The sequence below is a fragment of the Dermacentor silvarum genome, chromosome 4, assembly GCF_013339745.2.
Source record: "Dermacentor silvarum isolate Dsil-2018 chromosome 4, BIME_Dsil_1.4, whole genome shotgun sequence".
In the NCBI taxonomy this organism is placed as follows: domain Eukaryota; kingdom Metazoa; phylum Arthropoda; class Arachnida; order Ixodida; family Ixodidae; genus Dermacentor; species Dermacentor silvarum.
This window is the reverse complement of record NC_051157.2, coordinates 59057361-59085129: the sequence shown is the minus strand read 5'-3', so window position 1 is coordinate 59085129 and position 27769 is coordinate 59057361. Positions and strand designations below refer to the sequence as shown.

The 27769-nt window shown below is 45.8% G+C and overlaps 1 protein-coding gene across 1 annotated transcript; it reads right to left on the bottom strand.

Annotated features, from left to right (window-relative positions):
* Positions 1-27769, bottom strand: LOC125944965 (cytosolic non-specific dipeptidase-like). Its single transcript, XM_049666439.1, has 14 exons — positions 27484-27769; positions 24246-24335; positions 23361-23427; positions 22327-22450; positions 19694-19864; positions 17331-17489; positions 16283-16440; positions 13766-13840; positions 11730-11874; positions 9774-9873; positions 8423-8594; positions 5893-5978; positions 2344-2510; positions 1-229 (listed from the first exon to the last, which is right to left on the bottom strand). Exons 1-14 carry the CDS (start codon positions 27767-27769, stop codon positions 182-184), a joined length of 1848 nt encoding a protein of 615 aa, XP_049522396.1. The 3' UTR covers positions 1-181.

Below are 27769 nucleotides of genomic sequence, written 5' to 3'. Positions count from 1 at the left end.
TCCTACTGTGAGCGAAAAACCACAGTGTCGGATTTCGATTTGCAGTTCCGTGGCATGGAATCCCGCAAGTAACGTGGGATCCGCGATCTCGACAGTGGATTCCTCGGGCCTTGTACCGGGTATACGCAGGTGGGCTTCCATCGTGGAGTCGGTGCCTCGATCACGGTACACTTAGAATGCCTCAGTGGAGCTTGGACAGTTCGAACATGTACGCTGCGAACAGCTTCGCCTGTAACGCAGCAACAAAAAGACATTGTAAAGTCAAAAGTGAGCGATAGAAAATACCTGTTAGAAGTACCGCTATATTGCGCATATAATTCTAACCCTTATATTATCACGATGAGAAACTGTGGCGCGAAAGAAAGCCTGTCGGTGTAGTTCCGAGTTCAGAACATTGGGAAAAGTAAAGCTCTTTACAGCCGAGTCCGGCGACAAATTTCATTGATCGCAGAGAAGCTTCGAAGTCTTTGACAAATACTGTACAAGCCGACGGGTATCGCCTATAGCGATGGAGCTTTCCAGCGAATAGCGCGATCATAGAACAGCCACACGCCCTCCAGGCACAAAACGCCTGAATAGCGTGTGTGCCGGGTACTGTCTGAAAGTGATTGAGGCGCTGGCGTGCTTTTGCCGCACTTTAATTAGAACCATGAAATGATCGCTAGAATTTGGCGCGGTACCAGTTGCTTGCTCCCATAAATTTAATGAATTTTACCGAGACAACATTCGAGAGCTCTAAAGGGGGTTCGATGTGTCCGTGCGTCGTGTTCGTCTCGTTTTCAATCTACCCGTAATACTACTGTCGGAATATGGCGAGGAAAAACGAAACTTCTACCGTCAAAGCTTCTGCCGGCAAATGTATATCGAACTGCTGCCCTTGCGGCAACGTACACTTCGGAGCCGGACGTGCTAACCTCTGACTGATCGTGGTATACGCTCGGGCTTGGTAACGTGTGCGGGGTTTTGCGCGTCACGCAGGCTTTGATAGTCGTGGCGTCAGTGCATGGACTTTTAAGGCCACAGCAGGACGTAGCGGATGGAGACGGCATTGTGCTCATCGCGAAAGAAGATGGCAGATTATGAGAGCATGGTTCTGTCGCAGGTAAAAGGGTTCGAAGCCCGTAGAAATCGCTGAATCCCGCTGCTTTTTCTTGTAACATTTGGCGTACTCTTTTAGTGAATATGTTTCCTCGTGCCGTATCAAAGTGAACGCAAATCGCTGGGTGTACGAGAACATGGAAGATTGAGCTAAGTATAACAGCAGAAATACTCCCTAGTAGGGGTAGTAACCAATTAATTTGTTCCTAGAAAGTGTAATGATATAGTAGAACACATCCGCTACTACAATGAAGTTAGTCAACAGGCGTGAAAGGAAATGCGACGAGAAGCGTTTGGAATATAAAGTGTTAGACGAAGCTCATGCTGAGTCTTTCATCGACAAAGCTCTCGAAGCTTCGGTAATGGCGGATACCATGCATGCAATTGAACTGTGTCGCATGGTCATGAAATGGGTGACGTAGCTCGTACTTCTCCTCGCTGTCACATTTAAAATTTTATCTTAAGTTGAAAGATTAGGCACTTGTATATATATAGCTGAGTAGGATCAGCTAAACGCCATGGAGCCGGTAGCAATCGACAGAAGAATGTGGCGCTATTGTATGCCGACGGATAGGGATAGAGCCTTTATGCAAAGCCCAAATGGCACTGTGGTACGAGTTCCTCCGTATAAGCGCATTCACCGTGGATTCCGGTACGGAATGCCACATGGTAAACAACGTCGCACACCCTTCTTAAATCGACTTCATCATCAGCCTATATTTATGTCCACTGCAGGACGAAGGCCTCTCCCGGTGATCTCGAATTACCCTTGTCTTGCGCTAGCTGATTCCAACTTGCGCCTGCAAATATCCTAACTTCATCACCCCACCTAGTTTTTTGCCGTCCTCGACTGCTCTTCCCTTCTCTTGGTATCCATTCTGTAACTCTAATGGTCCACCGGCCATTCATCCTGCGCATTACATGGCTTGCCCAGGTCCATTTTTTCCTCCTAATGTCAACTAGAATATCGGCTATCCCCGTTTGAAATCGACTTACAGTTCTGTAAATGATAAATGAATAAACGTTTAAAACAGCCACAGACTTTCCGGAATATCTGTACATGCCTGCAGCGCTCAGTTTAGTAGAAATAACAGCCGGTCGCACAGAAAAGCGTCGTACTACTTTGCATAGAGAAATAGCGGTGCCGAATTACTCGTATCTGACGGTCAAATATTAGACGCATAAAGTATCAGAAGAATGCGCGCCTGCATATTAGACAATATCGTGTTGCGGCTGGTCACTGACCCCTGCGACGAGGTCTTCGACACGGAGGTACTCGTCCTTTGCGTGGAATCCGCGGCCGTTGGGCGTCATGCTCAGCACGACCAGGTCAGGGCACACGTACTTGTGCAGATAGCTGGCCGCAGTCACGGTCCCGCCTTCGCGGGTCAGGTCCGGCCTCACGCCGTACGCTGTGCGACAGTGAATGAGAGGAGTGACAATGAGTTATTTGATGCGCAGTTGCACAAAGAAATTGAACTACGTGAGAAGTGGACCAACGATTTCGAGTACAACTCGTTAGATACTTTTTCTTTCGGACAGCTTATTCTTTGAGCTTTTTTCTTCTCTCTGCGTGAATAAATTTTACGTACTTACGCATTTTGCTCCATGTGCTGTAACTCTGTTTACTCTGGTTTGCCTATTATGACTTATGCTGACGTATAACTGTCGAGTCACTGCCATTGTTAGTTGACTACTCATTACTAGCGGGCACGCCTTAGTCAGCTGTGAATGACACTTTTTGCCTGCCCTTCAGTTTTAGAGCGCAGCTCTTAGGCGCTCGTTCCTGCGTTGAGCGTCGGCGTCGGTCTCGGCGTCCCTCGTAACCGAGCGAACGCGGAGCGCAGCGGGAAATGAAAAGACGGCGAGAGCGAAGAGAGCCCGAGGAGGAAATCGGAGGAGAGTATGGTAAAAAGGTGAGGAGGAAAGCGGAGTGCCACACGAGACATGTTCAACGGCGGCGACAAGACATGCGGCGAGTGCTATGGAAATAAAGAGCTGTCGTGGGCTTCGGACACACTGCGCATGCGCTACTTCGCCCACACCTTCACGCTTTCTTTCTGAACAATGAGCGACGCAAGCGGTCGAAATGCTTCGTCTGCCGCTGCTGCTAAATGAGCTGCCCAAGCAGAGGCTTAGCGCCGCCGTCGAGAGGACCCTGTCGTTCAGAATAAAATTCTTCGAAATAATTTATCGTGAATTCACAACACCTGAACAGCTGCGCTCAATAAATTTGTCTTATTATTGAAATAAATTATAAGGTGTTACTAAATTGCCCTTCTGCAATGCCGAAACAGTCACTTTTACCACGAGGGAGGCTCGGTAAGCCACAAAAGACGCAGAAACAAAACGCCGGTGGCGCCGCCGCCTTGAAGTTCTCGCACCAGTTCACCGTGACGTCATAGATTTTGACGGGGACTACTTGGGCCTAGTTAATGTTTTGCTAACAATGGGCAACATTGTTGGCTAAAGTAGCCAAAGACTGAATGTGGGAAGTTTCAGTAACTTCTATTCAGTGATAGGGGCCAAAATACTAGAATATTATTTGAAATTTGTGTCGTCACCTGACATTACGACGTTGGGATGTCGGTTCGAAATTCAAGAAATGAAGCTTCGAACATAATTTCATTTCTTAGTACGCAGCCTATTACCGCGAAATAAACTAGAGTTTTGAAAGAACGCTATCAGTCTAAACTGATATAATGTTTCTTTTAAGTGTCTCTTTAAAGTCAAGCCAAAGAAAAATACACTGTCTTATCGTCAACGGAGGCTTAGCAAGCCAGAAATAAATGAAAAATGAAAGAATACTGGTGACGTGAAAAGTTTCTCAGTTGCTCTCGGCGACGTCATGAATTTCGATAGCGCGTGCTCCAGGATAGCTACGCGTCTATCATTATTGATGACATTTTTTGGAAAGTAAGCAAATGTCCAATCAGTGAACTTTTGCCAAATCCTAGTGGATAAAAAGCGACATAAGCGAAAATACCATGAAATTCACGACGTTGCATGGTGGCACGGTTAGGGCGGGAAGTTTGAATATATAAGTGGGGCCTGGTAGTTTCTTCTCTGGTAATGAACTTTTCTTAGTCAAAGAAGCGTGAGTAGAGTTTTAAGAAAGTAACCAGGGCCGATCTATAGTGATTTAATGTTTTTGCTTATGACTCCTACAAGCACTTTCACAAAAAGCGAAGCGATAGCATTGGTCATTATTTCGGGTGTTCGTTTAGACTTCATATTATCTTTATACATCGCACGTGACAGACGGTACAATGCTATCTCCTTGAGGTGAATTACTTGAGCAATACTTGCATGGAAATTTGAGATGCATATTCGACGAAATAAAAAAAATCACTAATTAGCTAACCTATTACTTTACGGCACATATTGTACTTTGCGAATTGTAGCCGGTAAGTTTGCAAGGACCATCCACTTACAATGAATTCTGAGGGTGATTGTAGTTTTGATATAGGTATTTATTTCCAAAGTGTGTGACGAATAGATTGGCGCTCCAGTTACTTTTGCGCTTCAATGCCTAGAAAAGGCGTTTCCTTCAAAAAATGTGGTTGATCCCTCTTATATAGGAATCGGTATAGAACACGAAAGTGAAACGTGTCTTCACAGAAGTAGTGTAATGTTTATCGCACATTGATATATAATGTCTATTGGTGTTTTGTGGCTAAAGCGCCCTTAGGCGTTGATGCACCCACGCTGACGCCTGGTGGCACGTCTCCTCCATCACGACTACCAACGTCGATGACCATGAGCAACCGTCGTGCATATGGAAGCTGCACTACGCTGCACACGCTAGCACAACGCGAAAGACGAAGCACGTAACTGACACACTAATACAACGCGCAAGACAAAGCACGTAACTGAATCGTCACCGAGTCAAATCAGCGCGTACAGCGCGTCGTAATTGCAGCCTCCACGATCAACTTCAGAAACATTTTCAGAGCTAATTGCGGAGGCCACGCTCCGCTGTGCTGAGTACGGTGAACGCCACCTGGCGTTGGTAGTGCTTCTTGATGCCAGCGTCCCTTCGAATGCTGGCATCGAGGCGTCGTAGTGCTGAGACCACCGAAGCGTTCACTGTCGGTGCGCGTTAGTGTCATAATGCAGTACTTCTCTTTTCTGCTCGTAGGCGGCGGCACCGCCCCGAGCAAGAGCGCGGGTACACGGAGGAGTGTTAGATATATAAGGCGCGTCTGTGTAGCTCTCTGCAAATGCGTTTGTGGCGCAATGGGTTAAACGCTCGGCGATCTATCGTCGCGGACCGAGAGGTCGTGGGTTCGATTTCCAAATTTTGCATGTTTGTGGAACTTTTTCTTCTCGTTTATTTCTTTGTATTATGTTCGTGTACATTGTAAGCTGACGTATTTCCGTGACGGAAATACGTCAGTGAAGTCTTGGTGGACCCCGGCATAAAACACTTTCGTGTTAAAATTGTGGCAGTTTCACCCGAAAGGTGAAGCATCAATTGCGATAGCAAATTAGTAGAGAGCTATACGGAGTAAGGATAGTAGTTTTATCAGCTGTATAAACTTGGAGATGTAGCAGCACCAGCAACGCGCTGAACTGTTGTCGACGCCGTCGGCGTTTTGCCCGCGTTCGCACCGAACGCGCGCGGCGTTGGTGACTGTTGCCGGTGCCTCTGGGCACGCTCGGAGGTTTTCGACGAGATCCGAACGGGACACTCGTCGAGCAGCGTCGGAAGTCTTTGCTAAATAATATAGGCTATATACACATAGGGCTCAGTGAGGCGTTTGTCGTTTTGAATACCGTCAAACAACTCACTGTGGCGCACGGCAGCCGCGGCGGCCCTCATGTGGGGCCTGTGAGGTTCGTTGAGCCATGTCTCGGTGCTCTGCGTCATTGTCACCCTGGAAATGGAAGGAACAGCCCCGAGCAACATCATTGATATGCAAGTTCGCATCCAACCTTGATATTTTCATACTAAAACATGATAGGAAGAGTAGCGAGATTGCTCCCCTGCAAGGCTATAGGACGCTCCTTTAGAGTGTGGTAGCACATTAACTCTAAGGTTGCGTATCTCACTGTATTATTGTGTAAATATTCGAAATGTGGTCCAGGCGCAATTACAACTAAGAGGAAAGAAGAAGATACAGAAAGAACGCCAGCGAATTTGGCGTTCTTTCTGTTGCGCTTGCCTGAGAACCACATTTCAAACGTGAACCAACTAGCCCAACATCGCATTGGTCTGGCTTATATTTACCGGCAATATTCCGTTCTTACACGTTTTATCTTCCACAGGGTGTTTCGCGTAAATTGAATCAAGAATTAAAAAAAAAGGTGGTTAGCCGCAGTTGAATGAAACCAACGAACGACATATGGTTTGCCGTCATGTGGCGCTCCTTAGAGTATTTTTTTTAATATTCCGCTCAACTAATTAATTTACTGAGATCAACTATGCGAAATTTTTAATATTCACTTGAGGGCCAAGTGCGTTTCGTTACGTTGCAGAGGGGATTACAAAACGACCCATCCAATTCTTTGTGGCAACGCACATGCTGCGTGGTGATTTTTTTTTCAGCGTCTAAAAAAGTCCGCGAAATAATAAATAAAACCACGTGACTGCGTTCATGCGATATCGTATTGCAGTGCCCTCAACCGTGCTTCGAAAAAAAAGCGCACGCACGCTTTGGATATATATATATATATATATATATATATATATATATATATATATATATATATATATATATACAGTGAACTTTTTGCAGGCATGTGTATATAATTATATATACACAAATACACATGCACTTTTTTCTACTTTGACACTCAAAATGCAAACGCATTAGAAAACATCCCTACGTAAACGTGCCGCATACGCTTCAATAATTCCACATGTCGTCCGTACGATTACTACGGAAATTACATGAAATTTATATGGAAGCCATATAGATTCCGTAAAAAATATAAGAAATATATACGGAATATACAGGGTGTCCCAGCTATCACGCAGCACGATTTAAAAAAAAGAGGAACGGCGTTACGCGAAGCAAACCTAGTGCGTATTGTTTCCAGTACAGTGGAGTAGCCGCCAGTACTTTTTCGTTACCGAGAATTAATTAATTGTAATTAATTATCTAACTCGAGAAGTACTGTCCTAATTATCAAAGTGTCAATGAGAAAGTTGTAGAGCAACATAAAAAAAAAAAACTCCCGATACAGCTTTCTGTTGCTCAATACGTGCTACATAAAAGCCTTTTTCCGAGCATGAAAGAAGCCCGCGAATACACGAAAAGTGCCTCGAGCGGCCAGTCGTGCGGCAATTATGCGTGTATTCGCTATTGAAATTCAGCGTTTCAATAGGAAGTGAGATATAAAAGTCGCCACGGCAGGATTGATACGCAAATGGCAGAGACACGCCTCATGATGCTGGAGGAATGATGAAGCACGACAGAATAAATCTGTCGGGGAAGAAAAATTAATGCGATAGCAACACAGCAATGTCATACGAAGTAAGGTGAGCGGCTTTGGTAGCAACAACACGCAGAACTGTTGTCGACGCCATCGGCGTTTTGCCCGCGTTAGCTCAAAATGCGTGCGGCGTTGGTGACTGTTGCTGGAGCCTCTGATATAAATAGGCACTTGGTGCCGCAGCTAAACGTCGCGTCCCTTCCTTCCCCCTCCCCCACGGCCTCTCGCGCGTCTGAAGAAGGCGCGTTTGCTCTACATATATGGTGATTGTAAAGGAGGAAAGAGACGCCTACTTCTGCAGCCCTTAAGGAAGCACGGCGCAGAACGCGCGTTTGTTCTCCGCCGTGCGTTCACTCCCCGTGAAAGAGCGCGTCCCTCGCGCCCTTTCACTCGCACATACAGCGTTCGGCGGCGCGCGGCCACGATTTCATCTCCATTGACGTCATACGGAACCTCACGGCGACGGCGACGCCGACGGCAGAAATCTGCTTTTGAGTGTCCATATAATTGCTATCGCAATAAAACATTTAAGTCACGAGAGCTTCCTTTTACGACAAGGTGACAGCTTTCACCACCCCCGACATAGTCGGCCAGCACCAGAAATATTGATGTAGCTATACATTAAACAAGCGCCCCGATGACGGTCAAGACCACCTTTGACCAAAATACATTTTAGGTACTGTAAGGTTTATATAAAGGCGGATGTGCAAAGGTAAAACAGTGCCGGATGCATGCCTTCAGATGGGAAAATATGCACATGCTATAAAGCTTATCCTGTTACCAGCAAGCGTGTCCCTCTACAAAACTTCATGCAGCGAAGTTCGAGGCCACTATATCTGGTAAATCCATGTTTAATCTCTCTCTCTCTCTCTCGCGTGCTCACCTAAACTTGTTGGGGCTTCTTCGCTTGGCGAATTCCCGCTCCAAGTGACTGGTGACGCAGTCGTGCACCTTCTGGCACGTCTGGTTGGGCACAGTGCGGACGGAGAACTTGCCCACCACGCGGCTGGGAATCACTGTGTTCAGGCCGGGTGACCAGTGGGCGCCCTCGATGCCTGTTGAAGAGCAGAGAAGCAAGGCTCGATCAACACGTGCGGTGTACGTGGCGCATCCAGTCGTAGCATTTTGTGTCTCCCAATTCTGGCGTTTTGCGCGTAGAGCAGCTCCACGAGGTCGCCACATTTGGCATGATCGAATTGACCGTGCGATGAACTGTGATTAATAAAGACAAAACCTACAGGGGAACACGAAACATGGCGCATGAACACTACACCAGACGTCCCAACGGGTACGCTATAGACGTTGACTGAGGAACATGCAGGCCTTAGTTAGTCAACGTCTATAGTGTGCGTTACTGTATTATTGTGAGCTGAGAAAACCGGAGCAAAATGTTCAGCCACTTAGTACTGCGGCTTGCTCTTTCCGACGTTGTCAGCTGTGCGGTGCCAGCCTGTGGCAGCGACGAATGCCCGCCACTTTACAACAATGTCTGGTTTGTCTAAATTTTGTTTACGTCACTTTTCTTTACGCTCGTGAAATTTTACTTAACTTTGCAATGAAGAATGAGTTGTGCATGAATGTTGCGACTTCTATAGCCCGAGCGGGCTTTCTGTTTTTACTAATGCCCACTGGTTATTAATTGTACGCGCAAAAGGTCAAGTGCATTGCTTAAAAAACTTACTCCACAGAGCTCTTCGAGCGTAAAATCTAATGAATTTAGAGTGATGAAATGGTAATGTAGCATAAGGCATGCGTAAAGGCACACTGCCAACGCACAAGTGCAGTGGCTCTTCAGTATAGGCACCATGAAGCGTGGCGAAGCGATATGTATTGCGGCAGAGTGTGACTATCTTGCTAAACAGTTGATGTTTCATTTTAACGATAGATGCGCAACGCATCACGACAGACGACTCTGGACATTTATAGGAGAGTCGAACGCCCTTGAAGCCATAAGAACTGTCGCTGTAGGAATTCGCCGCCGTCGGCAACAACAACAACAACAACAACAACAACAACAACAACAACAACAACAACAACAACAACAACAACAACAACAACAACAACAACAACAACAACAACAACAACAACAACAACAACGACGACGACGACGACGACGACGACGACGACGACGACGGCAGCGACGACGACGACGACAACAATAACAACATCAACAAGGTAATGTACTCGGACGCAAGCGATATTTCGTGGCTATAGTTTCTCCCAGCTGTTCGTACCGTGTATGGTGAGAGATGGGTATCGCCACTTGCGCATCAGCAGTTGCACCGCGTCGTCGATGGTGACGTGCCAAATGCCATGCTTCTCTTGGTACCGGTCCTGCGATAATGGTTGTGATGGCACTGAGAGAGGGTTGCGGTAAATCTGAAAGCGAGGTAAAACGCCCGAGTTCTCTGGCACTGTTTAAACGAATATCCACCGTTAAGCCCTTTCTCTGCAAAGCAACTGTTATAGCAAACAAGGCTTGTTGCTACGAACGCTACTGTAGCTGTGACGTAGACTGTGCGTCTGCATTTCAAAAAGACCAGTGATAGCGTAATGCTACTAGCATGTTCATTGTTCAGGACGTGAGGAGCTTGAAAAACTCATGTTCTAGATTCTTCCTTTTATGAACCATCCTCAACTAAGAACGCTAGGACCAGGAGCTCGTTTATATTTCACCAAGACACCACATGGTGTCACTATAGGTGGACCCGCTTCCTAACAGATTACTCTAATCGCTCGATGAAGAGCAGCCGTCTCCACACGTGCGACGAAGTGTAACGTCATCGGTAAAGTGACTAGAGGCCGCGCCTCACCGGCTGCTCTCCGCTTTTCTGAGCCGCTGCATTTCAGTTGCACTTGAATTACATCACTTTAGCAATTAAGTATGACTATGATAATTATCTCACGACCCTGAAATTTCATACTGAGTCTTCAGATCTCGAGTGCCCTTATGACAAATACCTGTGCTCTCTGAGCATCTCTTAGCCTGCCCATGAAAATGATTAAAACGGGCAGTTTCAGCGTTATACAACAACGTGACGTTATGGAATCAGGAAGTCGGTTTGTCAGGACTAACTCCTGTATTAAAGAAATAATAAGAAGCACTACTGGCGGCAATAAAGAAAATCAAATATAGGCTTTGGCGAGAATAAAGCGCGAAGACAACATCAACATGAGAGTTTCCTAGTTATCCACGCTTAAAATATATATGCATATAGTCATCTACATATGGTCCTTTACGTACGTCTAATATATACATATGGCTCAGCCTCTAAATATATACATATGGACCAGCCTCTAAATATATACATATGGCCCAGCCTCGTGTGTATTTTCCGCAGCTGTGACCACCTGATTGTCTTCGATTCTACTTCGGAGCCTATTCTTGTGCCCCTGGGAGCTGGAATTTTCTGTGCTGCCGACATTGCTCCTGTATCACTTGTTAAACTTTCCTCTACACTGCCCGTGCCTGCTGTAGCATTCCCCTTGAGCCATCTTGTTTCTCCTCTCTTTGCTACAAGAGAACATCGTTATATCGGGGACAGGAATTGTACGTCTCCCGCTTGAAACCGTTCACTTGGCACGCTTCATCTGTCTGACATGCTTCCAGGCTGGCCGCTTTCTTCCATGAGCAGAAATAAGTGTTAACACTGTTCATAACCACCCTCGTCTCTCTCTCTCTCTCTCTCTCTCTCTCTCTCTCTCTCTCTCTATATATATATATATATATATATATATATATATATATATATATATATATATATATCAAGCAAAGGAGCGAAGGCCACTGGCGCTTCGTATTTTCTTTTGTCACTAAGCGCGGTTTACTCAAGCCTTCGACGCATCGCTACCTCTATTGTAGCCTGAAACTGGAGTGTGTAACGTACTTGAGAAATAGTGCTCATTCAGTGTGAGGGAGGGGGTTTTCTCCTGCCACAGATATTGTAACTGTCTCGCTGAGTACGGATACCTGAACTATACCGCAGTAGAAGGCGAGCCATCGCAATCCGTCTTTGTCCACGTTGTCTCCTTCCTCCCAACTACTGACCAAGCACAATGCCGCTCACCTTCGGCGACCCTGACGAAAACTGGCGTATTCAACATAACATAGTGCATGTGCATCTATTGTGCAATGTGTTTATCTCTGCTAGTCACTCGTGAGTTCCCTGTATAACCGCTGTTTTTCCCACCGGATCGAAGTCCACGTGCTCGTACAGCTTCCACTCGGTGTCCGAGATGGGGGCTACGTCATCGTGGATTCCCTCGACGGCGATGTGACCGCGGGGGCCCATCAGGCTGTCTAGTAGGTGGACAAGGTCCGCCATCGCCTCGCACCTGCGAACACATGTAAACGGACTATGATAATAATAACGGAACGAATATTAATTAACCCATAGTTGTGGAATTCATGGGGCGCTACCACGCAGTCTTACCACCCGACCACAAGCAATCAAGCCGGTCGGAGCCAGGTGCATTCGTGGCGCGGGTTAACTGGCACGAGCGAAATCTGTCATATGATCGAGACGGTAGTGGTAAAATACGAGTATGCGCTATATTGAAGCATTTGAATAACTGAATGGGTTTTAAGTACCAAAGCCGAAGTTTGGTTACGAGCGACGCTGTAGTCGGATGGCGTTCCTGGTTACGTTTGACCACAATTAATTCTTGAATGTGTACCGAAGCAACAGTACAAGAGTGCCCCATATGAATTGCACCCTCGGCCTAGTGTTGCGCTCAACACCGTTCTCCCTAGGTCGCCATGGCGGATATGCGGAACATACCATGTACGACTCCTCCTGACGAAGGCTTCTGCCTCACTTGAGCAGAAATACTAGTAGTTCTCGTGTCAGAAAAGCACGTTCGGCGTGACCGTGACCGTAGTGAGCGTGGTGAGTTGTTCATTTGCTGCTGTTAACGACGCTGACGTGCTCTGGTGCTCGAGGAACCCTATAGAAAATGTGGATGCCTCTATACTCTCAAATAGAGCCTTCAGTAAATCAGCAGCAGCAGCAGCAGCAGCGTGTTTTCACGTTCACCTCGGCCATGTTCACGTTGTTCTATGCTGAAAGAGACTGTGTTACATGTCGCTTAAGTTTCAGGGGTACGCATTTGGGCTGGTGGATTCATGATTACTAGCAGAAAACAGCGCTAAACGACAGGACGAAGAGAAGGACACAGACCACATCGCTGTTGTCTGTATCCTTCTCTTCGGGCCGTCGTTCAGCGCTGTTTTCGGCCCTTAAGTTTCAAGGTGAACGACTCCCAGCCAGTGACCGCGTGGAGGTATTCCTGCTGCCTCCGTCAGAGTAATTTCAGAGTAGATGTTTTTGGGCGTTTAGGAGTGTCTACACGCACAAATGCGATTAGCATGAAGCAGCAGTGCCCTTGTCACCATTTATGCACGGTCCACGTGAAAGCAGGTTTGTCTGGGAACGTTCCTCACGGTGCGTACTGCCGGGCATAGTTTTGTGATGGCGCATTAATGTGTTTTATTTAATTAATTTCATTTAGTCTGGCCGATTAAAAGCTTCGCCCGCGAGGCAAGGCAAAAGGAGGATGGTATCTTCCTAAGTCTTTTGGCTCGATAGAGCAGCAAAACTACTCGCTTTCATGTCAGAAAACAAAATTATGTGATAAATAATTTAAAACAATGCAAACATACCTAATTACAACCATGCGATGAATCACAACTGTACAACCTTGAAGTTAAACAAATTGCAATCAAGTTCTAGTGTTGAGTATAAATGGTATTACTGTTTGAAATTTGTTCATAACTTGCTTTGACCTTCTTCAGTGCAAACTAATAGAACTGTATGCGACTGGAGCACTTTGTTGCCTTATAACTATATGCGGTGCGGTAATTGCGACAAGCACTGATAACTTCTTTCGTCGACAATCACGAAGCATTTTTTTCTGCTTAAGGTGAGCTCAATCTGTCAGTTTTGAGGCCGTAACGAAGGAAAATTGAGCGTCGAACACCAAACCTCAGCATTTGAGTCATTTACCGAAGTACTTTAACTGACTGGTTCTGTGGAGAGTGGTTCTATATATATATGCGGACTTCCTAAGGTGGCCGCGCGTCTGTTGGCCCCGAATTCATCCGTAAGAGAATATTCTCGTTATCGAGTTACTTTATCAACAACGCTGTTGAAACGCAGTTGAGACTGCTTTCTTGCAAAGGCTATCGTGAGTTCGTACTTTCGTGAGTAAAATGTACAGGACTCACGATGTTCCACCGTCGACACCAGAATCAAGATCTGATCGAGCGGCGGCTATCTCCACGCTGAAGGAGCATAATCCCCTGAAAAATCAAGGAATAATAAAAATCTACATATATTATTAGTTCCAATTCTGGAAGGCTACCCTACTGAGTGTATTTGTCTGTCACAAAGTTGTGTGATTAGTCATAGTCGTTAGTGTGAATCGTTCGCTCTAAAGAAAACAACTGTAGTGGAAAATAACTGAGTGGTTGAAGTTGGTGACGTGATGTGCCCTAAAGGTGAGTAACGATGCTTGCTTGCTTTTTTATGGCATGGTAGGAATTGTTATAGCCACTGACAAAGAGCCCGCGCTGAATGTTTTGCTCTCACTGAGTTAAAATACCGCTGAGATAAAAAAGACTACATGATGTCGCTTCGGTTTTAGAAAAGCTGCAATATTGAGAAGTGGTTTTCATATTATGGTCCTTTACAATATTTTGTTTACACATTCAGGCGAGGGCCCATACAAATGAACCTTTTCGTACAGGAGAGCAAGAACAAGTCGCACGTGTATTTTTAAAAAAATGTTCGTTCACTGCTGCACACTTATACGGCAGAAATTATTGATCGGTTCGCGTCACTCAAGTAACTAAGGTTTAGTCTTCTGGCCTTTCAGAAGACTAAACCTCGTGATCCCTTATCATCACCGCGTTAATAAGCGCACTGCGGTCAATTACTCATTGAAATGACCCTGGAATTGTTATACTGATACGGAACAGCCGTTCAATGCATGCTCAATGCAATACAAATAATCTAGCGATTATTTTTACAGCTTTCGTTTCGGTTATTTGGTCCTACCTTTGTCCTCCAGCGACTATATGCTGTATGTAAGAAATACCCTTGTATTATATTATAATAAAAGCCGGAATTGGCAGACTATTCTGAGCAGCAGAGTGAAGCCGTATTGAAAAACGTTATCGCAATAAATGCGGAATGCGGCGCGCGACACAGGTCATACACTGCCAGCGTTGCAGCGGGCATTACACAATGAGTCTAAAACAAAACTACAAGATGACCAGCGCCACTACCGGCAGATGTTATAGGGCCCCTCAAAAGACTTACTTGTCTTGTTCTAGCATTGAACTTAATCAAACTAAATTGTGCTTTACCGCCTCAAAACTGCACAGTGGGTTATGACGTAGGTCGTCATGGATCACTCGGGGATTAGTCTAGACCACCTGGTCTCCTTTAACGCAACCAACAGCACGGTACACGTGCGTTTTCCATTTCGCCCCCATCGGAATGCGGCCGCCGCGGGCAGGAATTGAACCTGCAACCTTGCTACAGCAGCGTAACGTCATAGTCACTAAGATACCGTGGTGGGTCACATTGCACATTGATGAAGTCTATTAACTGTGACAGGCTAATTTCAGAAGCCTGCGCACAAAACACCATCAGATTAATTTGCAACATCGCAACAGCTCACAAGAAAGTCATTAAATATGATCTGGTGATGCGTCTGCGAGAAAAAGAAGGAACAAGATTACGAAGACATCCACCGAATGTGGAACCATATATAGGGCGAAGTGAAATCGATGACATAAGTGGTGGACACTTATCTGCAGTTGCAAGCAGTGCAAGAAAAAGATCACATGTCTGAATGCGAACAATAGCGGCACAGGCAATTAGTGATGCCGCAATTACTGTTTTTATATACCATCTAAAATTTGTATAGAGGCACTTAGAGGAAAGCTTTAACTGATATCGAGAGGAGTGGTAACTCTAACGGAGTCAACGACGACCTCAGAACGACTGCTAAGGCGGCCAAAAAAATACATTACGTAAACGGCAACTCCAATAGCTGCACGGCGGCAATTTAGTAGAAAACGTAAACATTTCTTGGTTGTGCTGTCAAAACTTTCTAATTTCTACCAAAACTTTTGACAGAGGCACAAATATTCACCGAGATAACTATTAACATCTTATAGCCATAATTTCTAGCCTGAAGAAAAAAACATTTATCGCTTTTAAGAAAACTTCTATGCTAAGTTACAGCATCTTCAAATTAGTCTCGCACAATACGATGCCTTTACGTGACATTTAGGGCCATGGGAAGAAAAGCAGAAATGGGTTTCTAGAACAAAAGAATAGCTTGATATACGCACATTTTCACACTGTGTAAACTCTTGGCAGATGAACCACCTCGTATTTTTATAGCAGCCTTTAAACCAGTCACTTTTGCAGAAATGACGACTGCAATTTGTGCACATGAATGGATGAAGCCGCTCGACTTGGGAGGGTTCACCATTGGTGGAAATACCATGTGCAGGGCTAATTGTTTTCTGATTCAGAGATGGCGACATGATTACTTATTTCTTGTTAGATGACTAAAAATTACGTCAAAATTATGCTCTATTTGTCACTTAAGAGTCCCGTTTGGATTTAGGAGCAAATTCTGTATTCCGCATAATCGCAACAAGAGGCTCGAAGAGTTGCAAAAACAGATCTAAATAAATCTAAAAATAGAGCATAGTCACATCTACCTGAGCCCGTAGCTGATAGACGGTGTAAGCGGGCTCAGCCAGAAGCCATTGGGGACGCAGGCAAAATTTATGCCTTTGAAGAAGTCCTGCTTGGCGCTCGCCGCCAAGTAGGGTCCCAGGCCCAGTGAGCCGACTTCCTGCATGCTCTCGAGAAGGAACTGCACCGAATCAGTGACAGAGTGTGTGTCAGTGAACAACAACAACAACAACAACAACAACAACAACAACAACAACAACAACAACAACAACAACAACAACAACAACAACAACAACAACAACAACAACAACAACAACAACAACAACAACAACAACAACAACAACAACAACAACAACAACAACAACAACAACAACAACAACAACAACAACAACAACAACAACAACAACAACAACAACGACGACGACGACGACGACGACGACGACGACCACGACGACGCCGGCAACGACAACGAAGACGATGACAAACAACAAGCAACAAACAACAACATAGAAAAGCTGAACAAGCTGTTCGGCATTGACTGCGAAGAAAGCAGGTATGACTGCCGTGTTCATTGCCTTCTAAGCAAAGCTTGTTCCAGCGGCAGGTGTTTCTGATGTGCGTCAAATCACTCCTGCAGTTCTTATTTTCTGTGCTTTTCGTTTGTGATAAGAGGGCTGTACTTTGTGCTTCATCTGGACATGGCCTGAAGGGATCATACTGCTAGTTTGTTCGGACGTGCGTGGCTCTTTGTTCAGTGATGAAATCTGAAGAGAACCAGACTGGCGGGTAACGGAAATAGAATTAGTTACCGCATGGTGAATTACTTAAGCGCATCTTTAATTTCTTCGATCTTGTACATACACCTTGACTCACACTTCATCTGACACCAACAACCCTCCATAACAAGATAAAATGAAGCCCTTGCCGTCTGAGCTATCAAAATCAGCGTCATTCTTGCAACTCTAGTCGAGCTCTCTAATTGATGGTCCACGTAAAAATACGAGCGTTCACATTTTAGGATCGTTCACAGCAAGTTAACGCGATGACATGTCCTTGCTTGTGGTCATATACCTTGAGGTTGACGGGCGTAGCTTTTGCGGCGCTCTTGCGGAAAGCGTAGAGAGCCCCGATCCATGCGACCAGGGGACCCTTGTCGTGCGCTACGCCCCTTGCGAAGAGTCGGCCCTCTTTCTCCGTAGGAAGGAACGGGTCCGCCGTCCACCCGTCCTCCTGCGAGGTTGTCGTGGTGGGAATAACAACTTTCGTAGCGATCTCACACACAAAATACTATTTCGGCAGAGACCATCTCAGAATGACCGTCGATGTTAATGCGATTAGCATTGAAGCAATGTAGCGACACACCGTATTTCCATGTAAGAGGCGTGAACGTACTACAGCCAGGTTCCTCTCTCGCGCTTCCACCTGGACTCGCAGCGCCATCCAGCGGCACCGCCGCTAAGTCCGCGCGTGACACTGGTCTAAATATATATGACGCGGGTTTGATTCTGCCCAGCGCCGGCTAAATTTCAAATAACTTTTTTTTCTCGCCGGACAATCAATAAAGTTATGGTTCTTCTTCTTCTGTCATTGAAGAGCGCCACAAGCCCGGTGATCCAAGTTTGTGTGAAAGAGATGCATTGAAGAGAGGCAACAAATAACCAGTGTCGCATACCCAGTGACCCAAGTTGGTCCGACGGTTGGCTTCGAAACCCGGTTCCCTCAGTACAGCAGCCCAGGGCTCTACCCATTAGACCGTGGACTACCCAGGTACCCAGGTTGGAGTGAAAGAGGTTAGATTTGGACGGACAAACAAACATACAGTAAACTGGGTTAAGTTCCGAAAGAATGCTAATCGCATTGAAGCCCAAAATGTTCCCACTCACCGAAGAGTTCATTGCGAGGAGAGCCTCAGTATCACCAGATTACGGAACCTTCGCTAGGCATGTTTTATCACTCAGCACAGCGGCATAAATGCCAGATAGCCATAATCAATATCGACATATTTCCATCCCGAGTAAGACAGCAGAGTTACGTACCGAGATTCCCCTGCACTGATCCATGTTTTGGAACACAAACAAAAGAGCAAAAACTAACAACAAGATGAATTATATAAGACGAAAATATCTGCCGCACATGTCAGCGCGCGCTGTCGTGGTGGTTAGGCCATGATACGAAGGATTGGCAGTGTATGAATGAATTTCTTTGAACTTCGCCCTTCTAGATTTGGATTTCCTTGTGGCAAGTTAATTCTTCATCGAGAATGATTTATCTGGCAATGATTTGGATAAGGAAGCCTTGTATTTTTACCATGTATACGATAGCCTTTCGAACAATACAGCGGAAAATATTTGTTCAGTCAATCAAAAATATTTTCTGATCGTGGCATTGCTGTCCATCAGCCATCTAGATAAAAAATGCATTTACATCAAAGTGTAGTGACTTGATTATTCGATAAAAATTGTATGTCAAGATTAACAGCTAATGCAAAACATTTCACTGCTGCGAAGGAATATTGTGAGGTGTGTGCACCAGCACAACGTAGCCTCAATGAAAAATAATGGAAGCCGCCGCACGTTTTCTCAATGAAGCCATGCGATATTGTAAAATAACTTCCTGGGTTAGCCATGCTCCACAGTGTTGCCGAACGACTGACGCTTTAAATTTCTCAGAATAAAACTTGCACATTTGCAAACTCTTTTGCACCAATAGACCTCCGTAGACCACGGCACAAACGCAATCCAAGGCGCGCTGTGACAGAGCTCTAGACAGGGATCTCGGGGACTCTAAACCCAAACCAAGGTGAGAAAAATTCACCGCCGATTACGATACTCCCGAAGGCGAAATTTTAGTGCAGTTCTATACGTGTTTTCATTGCGTGATATATTGGCAGGCACGGACAATCTATTTCATGCGGCACGCTGCAAATGGAGGGAAGTGTGGCTTGACTGCCTTGCTAATCTGAAGTTCGTGAGAGCCAGCACGTGGGTGACGCGTGGGTGCAATTCACAGCAGCCATCGCAAACAGACCTCCCTGATGACGCGCGCTACTCTGGCGCCATCTCGTAGCCATCGTCGCCGCACTACGCGTTTGTTCTCACGCTTTCGCCATACCCTCCTCCTCCACTTTCCGCCTCAGGGTTCCGCTGCACTCTCCTCCTAGGCTTTACTCCTCGCGTATTTCATCCCCCGCTGTGCTCCGCGTTCGTTCTCTCATCCTTCGCTGCGCTAGTTCGCTTGGTTACGCCGACGCCGATGGTCACCGCAGGAACGCGCGCCTAAGAGCTGCGCTCAAACACTTGATAAAACCACGTTTTTTAAAGCAACCGCATAAAAAACTGATACAAGAGACACAAAAAATTAAAGGAAACACAAACACTGATTAGGAAAGAAAGAAACTATGTCGGCTCTACTTTGGCCCTTGCGCCCACCATTACCTTGCGCGCCTGGTAGACGTCCAGGTGCCCGTAGACGCACAGAGTCTTCTTGCTGGGCTCTTGACCGGTGGCGCCCAACAACAGTGGTGGCAGCGGCACCTTGCTCCCGTCCGGCAGCTGCTGGTCGCCTAGGGGCACCATAGTCACGTGGACGTCTTGTTCTAGCAGTATCTGCGATCCAGCCACAAAAACTGGCGATTTTCCCGTGGCCTAACAATTCTTGCCTCATGATGAGCGCTGTTCTATGACACCCTTATAACGAATCATTATTCATACAACACCGAGTTAACCAAATATTTTTCTTCAAGGGCTTCAAGAAAAAGTGGCAGTTTCGCCCGAAAGGCGAAGCACCGATTGCGATAGCAAATTAGTGAGAAGCTATGCGGAGTAAGGATAGTAGTTTTATTGGCAGTATAAACTTGTAAACATAGGCATATAACTAAGTTAACAAGCATGGTGTCACGCGCGCACAGGCATACGTGAACACATATCAGTCGATGACCGCGGAAGCTCGCTGTGAAAACGGTGAAATGAGGGAGCGTGGCAGCAGCAGCGAGCGAATTGACCTTCGTGCTGCCTCTCGCATCAACGCGAACTAAGCCGCGAAAACACAGCGCGCGGCGCACTCTGAGATGGCGTGCGCGGCCTCCCGGGCCTCCCGGAGTAGAACACGCCCTGTTTCCCCTCCTCCTCCTCCTGGAACCTTGCTCACGACCGAAGAGGGCGTGTTTCCTCTCCGCTTTCCCCCATTGCGTGCGGGAGATAAGCCGCCATCGCCGGCTCACCCTCACACGCTTTCACTCGCACATACAGCATACGGCACGCGGTGACAATTTTATCGTCCTTGGGTTTTATACGAAACCTCACGGTGACGCCGACGGCAAAAATGCGCCTGGAGTGTCCATATAATTGCTATGGCAATAAAAGTGTGCCAAGGAAACTGTGTCAGTTATTAAGCGATAAATTATAAGGAAGATGCCCAACATTTTCGACTTCAACTGTTTTCATACCGTGGTTATCCCTTCTACAACACGCACGCAGTGTGTTGTGATTGTGGCAGAACAAGCCGGGGACAAAAGTATAATCCGGAAATTGTGTGTAGCATTGTAATATTTAGCCACTCTCGGTTGCCCCGTAGCCATCAACGCAAACCAAAAGCAGTGCTGCAGCAGAAACCAAACGCAATTAGGTCGCAGTGCTACGCTTACGATGCTGGACACCATGAACATGAAGTGAAAAAGACGTGCTTTGACTGACGGGCGAATTAAGGTATGCGATGACAAATGCGTTAGTGTTCGGGCATGCACAAGCAAGAAAAAAAGGGAACGTGCCAGCGGTGACCGAGCCGCGCTGCGGCACACCGTAATGGCTTCGGCTGTGACTCAGTAATGTTAATAGTCGATTTTTATGCCAAATGAACGGTGCCTCTGTGATACCTTGGTGCCAAGCATTGCTGTGGGCTAGTGCGTACGACGCTGATCTTGTGAAACCCAACGCACCTTCGGGAAAATATAAAGCTTGGTCTTTCGGCCAGCACTCTTACCTCTGAGACTTGGTGAAAAAATAAGGACTGACGAAGAAGCCGCCATCATCGCTATTACGTTCGTGTTTTCTGATAAAGGGGTAGACGTGTGTGTGTGTATGGGGGGGGGGGGGGGTATCCATAGAGACGGATGCGTATCCTTTTTTTCTCCATCGTGCAAAAGACGCAAGGCCTGTTGATGTAGCGTTAGCCATTAACACCAGGATTGTCCACTTGTGTCATTGTTGGGACCGTTTTCTCTTGGATCTAGTGAGGGGTATATACGACATTATATTGAGCGCATAGCGTACCCTAGAGCTGTACGTATTCTTTACTTCTTTCGATCACCTATGAAGCAGCGTTATACGTAGCATGCGATAAAATGCCTGCCAAAGCAGTTTTGTACACCGTTCTGGCTTGGCACTGCAGTTGAGATGAAGTCAGACCATTATCGAACGGATGCATTTGCCAATACTCTTAACCAATGCCTCCTTTACTAGATGCCTGCCGCGTGGTCCGGTAAACGCGGTTCTGTGCCCTCTCCCTTTTCTCTTCTCCGCGAAAAGGCAACGAGCGCGGCTTGTGGCGCACGTATGCAACTTAGATCACGTGCTGCGGCCTCTGAGATTACTGTAGCATCTGTTACCGTCTCGGAGTCGGCAGGTGCTATCGAAGCGCCGGCGGAAGTCTTCGACCGCCGCTGCTGCCGCCGCCGGAAGTTGAAAAGGCAACGAGTGCCGCCTCGCGGAATTTATGCTGAACTAAGGGAACCGCCGCCCAATGGGAAAGCGAGCAACGCGACGGGCATCTAGTAAAGGAGGCATTGCCTTAACTAACCTATTTGGTTTCAGGAAGACCACTGATACGAGATATGGCTGACAAACTCACGCAAACATATAGTCAACTCATCTGCATATTGCTGAATCAGTAATCCAGCAGAAGGGGAAAAGGCCCAAGTGAGCGCGAATGCGCTTAACTACGTGAAACTGAGCCCGATATTGCGAGTCCCTGCGAAAAAGGCCTACGCGAGAAATGAAAACAAATAAACAAAAAGTGGAAATATATAGACGCCGAAGGACACCCTGCTTGACTAAGTTCCTTACTGTTTTACCGTGTTGGTTTCTTTGATGACGCGCATGATGTCCTTGCGGTGTTCCTTTTCGGATGACACACTGGGGATGGCAACCAAATCCTTTAGCCACGTGAGCATCTGGTCCTTGTTTTGCTCGATGATGCTGCACACGTAGGCATGTGTCAGCACAATACTAGATAATATATGGACACGGAAAACCCCGATGGTGCGCTTTCGTACTTAATTTAGCTGAGTACAGAAAGTTGGCGTAATTATTACTTGTTTATTGTTTTACAGATACGACCACATTGGCTTTTTCGTTCGAGGAAGCGGCTCCAGGTGTAACAACGCCAATGCAAAAAAAAAAAAAAAAAAAAAAAAGAAAACGCTCTTGTTCTGTGGACGCGCGTGGCAAACACTTAACGCATCATAGGAAGTTATGATACGGATCCCGCATTTGGTGATATTTGCACGGACATATTTGCCTTCACGTTGCAGCACGTAGAACGTTTGTAGTCCCGTTTTCAGAAATGTAGTAACAGAACGATGTACTTGGTACGACCATACGTCGGCTTATTTTAGTGTGAACAAGAAAGCTATTTATGGCCTCTGGGCAGCTACGCCAACTGTAGGACCGAACTCGTTGTCTAACTTTTTAGTCATATGAACATCTTCCTTCTAAAGTTGACCAAAAGTCGCTGCTGCTACCACATAAAGTTGCAATGTGTCTTTGCAGACATCTATTCACAAACTCTTACGATTCTGACCGCACGTTTACATCAAGAATTTCATACGCATAACCGGGTTTGCTGCGAAAAAACGACTGTGTTACATTTTGTTGGGCACATTTACCACACTATAAGGTCGTGTGGAAGTAATCGCTTTGTTTAATAGCCCTCGTTTTTTCTTCAACAACTGCTGGAGGTTTCAGAACGCGTCCAATGACGTGTCCGTGTAACATACTATGTGAATTATGGTCAATGCTTATCTTTTTTTCTGGCAATACAGCAGCGTTATTCAGTATGGCGAGGAGCTAACACAGAGTTGCTTATGTCTGCGTTTATGTAACTTACTCAAAGATGCCTTCTAGCTCCTTGGGAATGCCTTCGTCAGTTCCAATGCCGTGGGATTTTCCCGCTGCTTGAAATGATTAGAAACGCATGAAAAATGTTACAGTGAACTGATTTTACAGGTTTGAACGTGCATATCGTCTGCACAATAAGCAACAAAAGAAAAGAAAAATGTAGGAAAGCAATGCACACGCAAGTGAATATTAGAAATGCTTTAAATGTTGAGTGCTGCGAGAGCAAGGGTTAAGGAGCTCTAAGCAACTGCCGAATAGCTGACATCTCGGGAATTGGATGTGTCTCATATATGGAGATAGCTTTGAATCAATACCCCGTACATTTCAAAGGTACACATTTAAATAAATACTTCAAGAAGGTTATGTTGTTTAATGAACACCCATTTCTGAACGCAAGTCAATGCGTGCGGTCTTTTTGGGGCCTGCATATTCAGTACCTCCTACGTGAACATCCTAATCTCTCACGGTACGCCCAAGGTGGTTTCAGCCCCACCCCCTCAAAAACAAACAAAAAAAAAAACGAAAAAAAAAACGAACAAAGGTTGTGTGGCGGTTTATTTTTTCATCTCTGACAACTGTCTCAAGCCATAGATACTGAGAGCTCCAGGTTCAATGGCACAATCTAAACATTTGACAAAAAAAAAAAACGCAATGTAACTGCCAGATTACCCACGAAAGCGATGCAGTGCTCATGGTGACCTACAGCCCCCCTCATAAGGGGACGTGCAGGAAGAACGTTGGCGTTGCTTCACAACGCATCTGAACAGAACTGACCGAAGTATTTCCAGCTACCTATAAGCCTTAGTAGAATATGATAATGTTCGGAGCACGAAATATGCAGCCGAGTATGATTTAACGTTCCAACAACTCTTACCAGTGTTATCAGGCGGAGATGATGCACTCATGTCCCAGCCGAGATGATCGACGACAGATTCCAGGATCAGCTCTTCTTCCTTGTCTTGGACTAGAAGTGAAGAAGTGAAGAAACGCGTGCACGGATGACACTGACTGGGCTTCTTCTTCTTCTTCTTTCAAACTATGCCAGTTCACAGCATTTTGCAAAGATTTAGAAAGCTGTTTTTTTGGTAATTAAAATATTGCACAAATTTGGGGAGCACATAAAAATTGCGCGAATACCCAAATCTCCAGTTTGGTCATACGCGTAATCTCATGCAACTTTGCTAGGAGAGTTGGGATACATTACTAGACGTTACTAATGCTACATATCATTCTAAAACAAGTACAAAACAAATAAAACGGAGAAGTACAAGCGCTTTTTCTTGTTGGTTGGATGTTTGGTTGGTTTCCCTCTACGAGTGGCTCATGCCTACTAAGGGGGAATGGCCGAGCATCGGGTGAGTTATAAAAATTCACAGGGTCTCTTATGTTATCCCTAAAACGACTTGAAGGCGAAAGCCCAAGTGCCGATGTATTAAAGACTGACCCACTTAATTCGCTTAGTCTAATTCGCTTAGTCATCCCCTTTACTCATCCTCTTAATTCGCTTACTCATAGAAGACGATGGCGACGGTGACGCGCACACCATCAAAATTGTGGCGTGAGCGTTTGCACATAGGTAAGACACAATGCCAGGTTGGTGTAATAGGTCGATCACTAAACCATCCCAGAATCGTCTCTTTACTCTTTGGGCCGTCGGCCATATTTTTACCTTTCGTGTAGTCGCAGCGTTTTCGCTCAAGGACTTCGAAGCTAGACTGAACGAAGAGATATACCGGGTGTTTCAGCAAACGCTTTAAAAAATGTTTAAAGGTTGCCTGTTGCAGATGGCACAATTCTAATTCCTGAGCTGGTCTACTCGAAGAGACGGACATTACTTGCGCAAAAAGTTGAAATGCATAATCGACTAATTAACGAAAAGTGACTAATTAAGTTTTTAACGAATTACCTCATGGCCCAAATTGCAATTTAGAAATTCCAGCCGTGGAGTTCACAAGGTGGATCCACTTGGAACGAATTGTCAGGATGACACCAGTTTTTAGATATTAATTCCTGAACTTTGCGGAGAGAGGCATTGGCGTTCCAGTAACTTTATTAAATCGTCGTTTTATGCATTGAAGCACAAAAGTAACTGGAACCCTAAAATAATTCGAGTCTAAAAAGCAACACTAATGATAAATTTTGGAACAATCTGTTTCATTGGTTTCGTCCTCGTCAAAAAAGTCGCACTGCTTTGCTTTGAAAGACACATAACCAACTAGCCCAATCTTCTACGTTGACATGTGTGGCATATGTATTTTTGTGTCCTCATTAGCTGTAAGTTTCGGACCGAATGAGTGTTGTAATTCAGAACTGTGTGTTGAGGTAGAATTCCTCTTAGCCGAGCACTGTTGTTTCGGCTTCTATCTCCTCAAAGTAGACCTGGCTACATTGACGCCACAAATCAAGCAACTCGTTGACGTTAATCTCATTTAAAATTGACAAGGAAGACACTGTTTCAACGCCGCATATTGTACTCACGAGTGAAAAGAAACTTCGTGTGACCTGCTCTGCCAGCCGTGATTTTCGTTTTTAAGTTACTACTTTGCAAAGTCGTTAATAGAACACGAGCGTTGGTCTTACACAGGCTTTTTTTTTCAGTGGTAGCGCATTCCCAGGGTAATTTAACATTAAATTCTTTTTGTCTCACACAGCAAATTGCAGACGTCATCACAAACGTTCATGAGGGCCACCAAAACGGCTTGTGCCCTATTCAAAACTTCAGCTTCCTTTTTTTGCTTGCGTGTCGGGCACGCTCAGTGTATGTATTATTTTAAGCAAGGTGGAAGGTCTTGCAGGGCAACTTATTACACCACAACCGCTCATGTCAACAACTACAAGAATAACAACAGCAAACAATAACATAATTATGGTGAGTTAGCTGCAGTTGCCCCAGCATATGCTATGCTTTCTTTGCGTTGCTATCTGAATTTTTCACATGCATGGTTTTGGTTCCTTTTCTGAAAGCCAGGTGCATAAAATGGCGTCGGAAGCAAACACACTCGTACAAATGTTGCACGTAGTATGTTGACTATACGGCTATAACTACTTTAATGTGGTTTGCTGTATGTTTGTAATGTATCTTAGGAACCTGGATGGCTAAATAATCGAAATAACATAGACCGTGGTTTCAATAGAATGCTCGATAGTTTCTCAGTGCGGGTCTGTGGGACTCGTATAAGTGCGTTGTTTATTCCAAAATATAACAGCTGAGCGTTGAAGGATTAGGTGAATATGAAATAAATAGATTTGTTGCAGCAGCGCCAAAATCAGCGATATGGCTTCTCATTTTGGAGTACCAACCGCGAAGGGTTGTGCACCTCCGTCGTTATAATCATGTTCTAAATATGAAACAAAAATTACGAACCGGGAAATATTCTATGAAAATTATAAAGAAGCAGCCTATACTCGGCTTCCATATAAAGTTGTTGTGAGTAAGAGAATTTCACTAACAACAATCTTGGAGGCAATGCTAGTTTTCAGTGACAAAAAAATCGCGTAAAATGGAACTTTACCATGCGGGCACCTATAAAAGAGACAGTACCGGTAAGCAACATATGTAACTTGAGCCTTATGCCTTGAGCCTATGCACCTTATGTCAAATAAACAACACTACATGGGAGTGGAAATGTTCGAAAGCCCGTTCCCCTTCATTCAAGTTCTCTAAGTTAAAGAGCCATTGCTGGGAATGCTCGAAATTGATGCCAGTTTAGCAGCCAGGCTGCTCAGAATAAAGGAGCAGGGATGATGTCCGGGTGGCTCCCGGTGCTTGGGGCAGCCGAATGCTTCCGCGAATTCAGGCGAATGCACGGTCGCATAACTGCAAGCCGAAGCACCTATAGGGTCACCGCACTTCATCTGGCACAGTCTCCCGAAAAAGACCTGCGTCCTCGCGTTGTCGTTCGAGTCAGTCGGCACGACAGTCGACGTCGACGACGGCGAAATCGCTTCGTGACGACCAGAAGCTCCGCGGAATTTCCTAGCCATCGCGGCTGTTGCAGTCAACGCAACCCTGATGGCCCAAGGCACTAGCAGCGCGTTCGTGAGCAACACTTCGTCGGAGGCCCTGTCGCTCAATGCGTGATCCAGAGGATGGTTCTTTCGCACGCAGTTACCGTACGATGCAGCCGTCGCCGACCAGTCGTCCCCACGCGCTATTACCGAGCGCGCCCACGAAATCAGGACGGGCACTCCAACCGTGGGCATGTTTAGGCTGGGCTCCAAGGCCTCGGCGTACAGCAGGTCTCCGGACAGGTACAGCGGAGGTACGAATATCGCGTGTTCGTCCGCCGATACAGAGAAGCCGAGGCTGCTGGGAAGTCGGAAAGGCCCGTCTTTCGCCACCTGTGTCACGTCTGTGCGAGACGGCTCAGCGTTGATGTACCTGTCTTCTTTGAACAT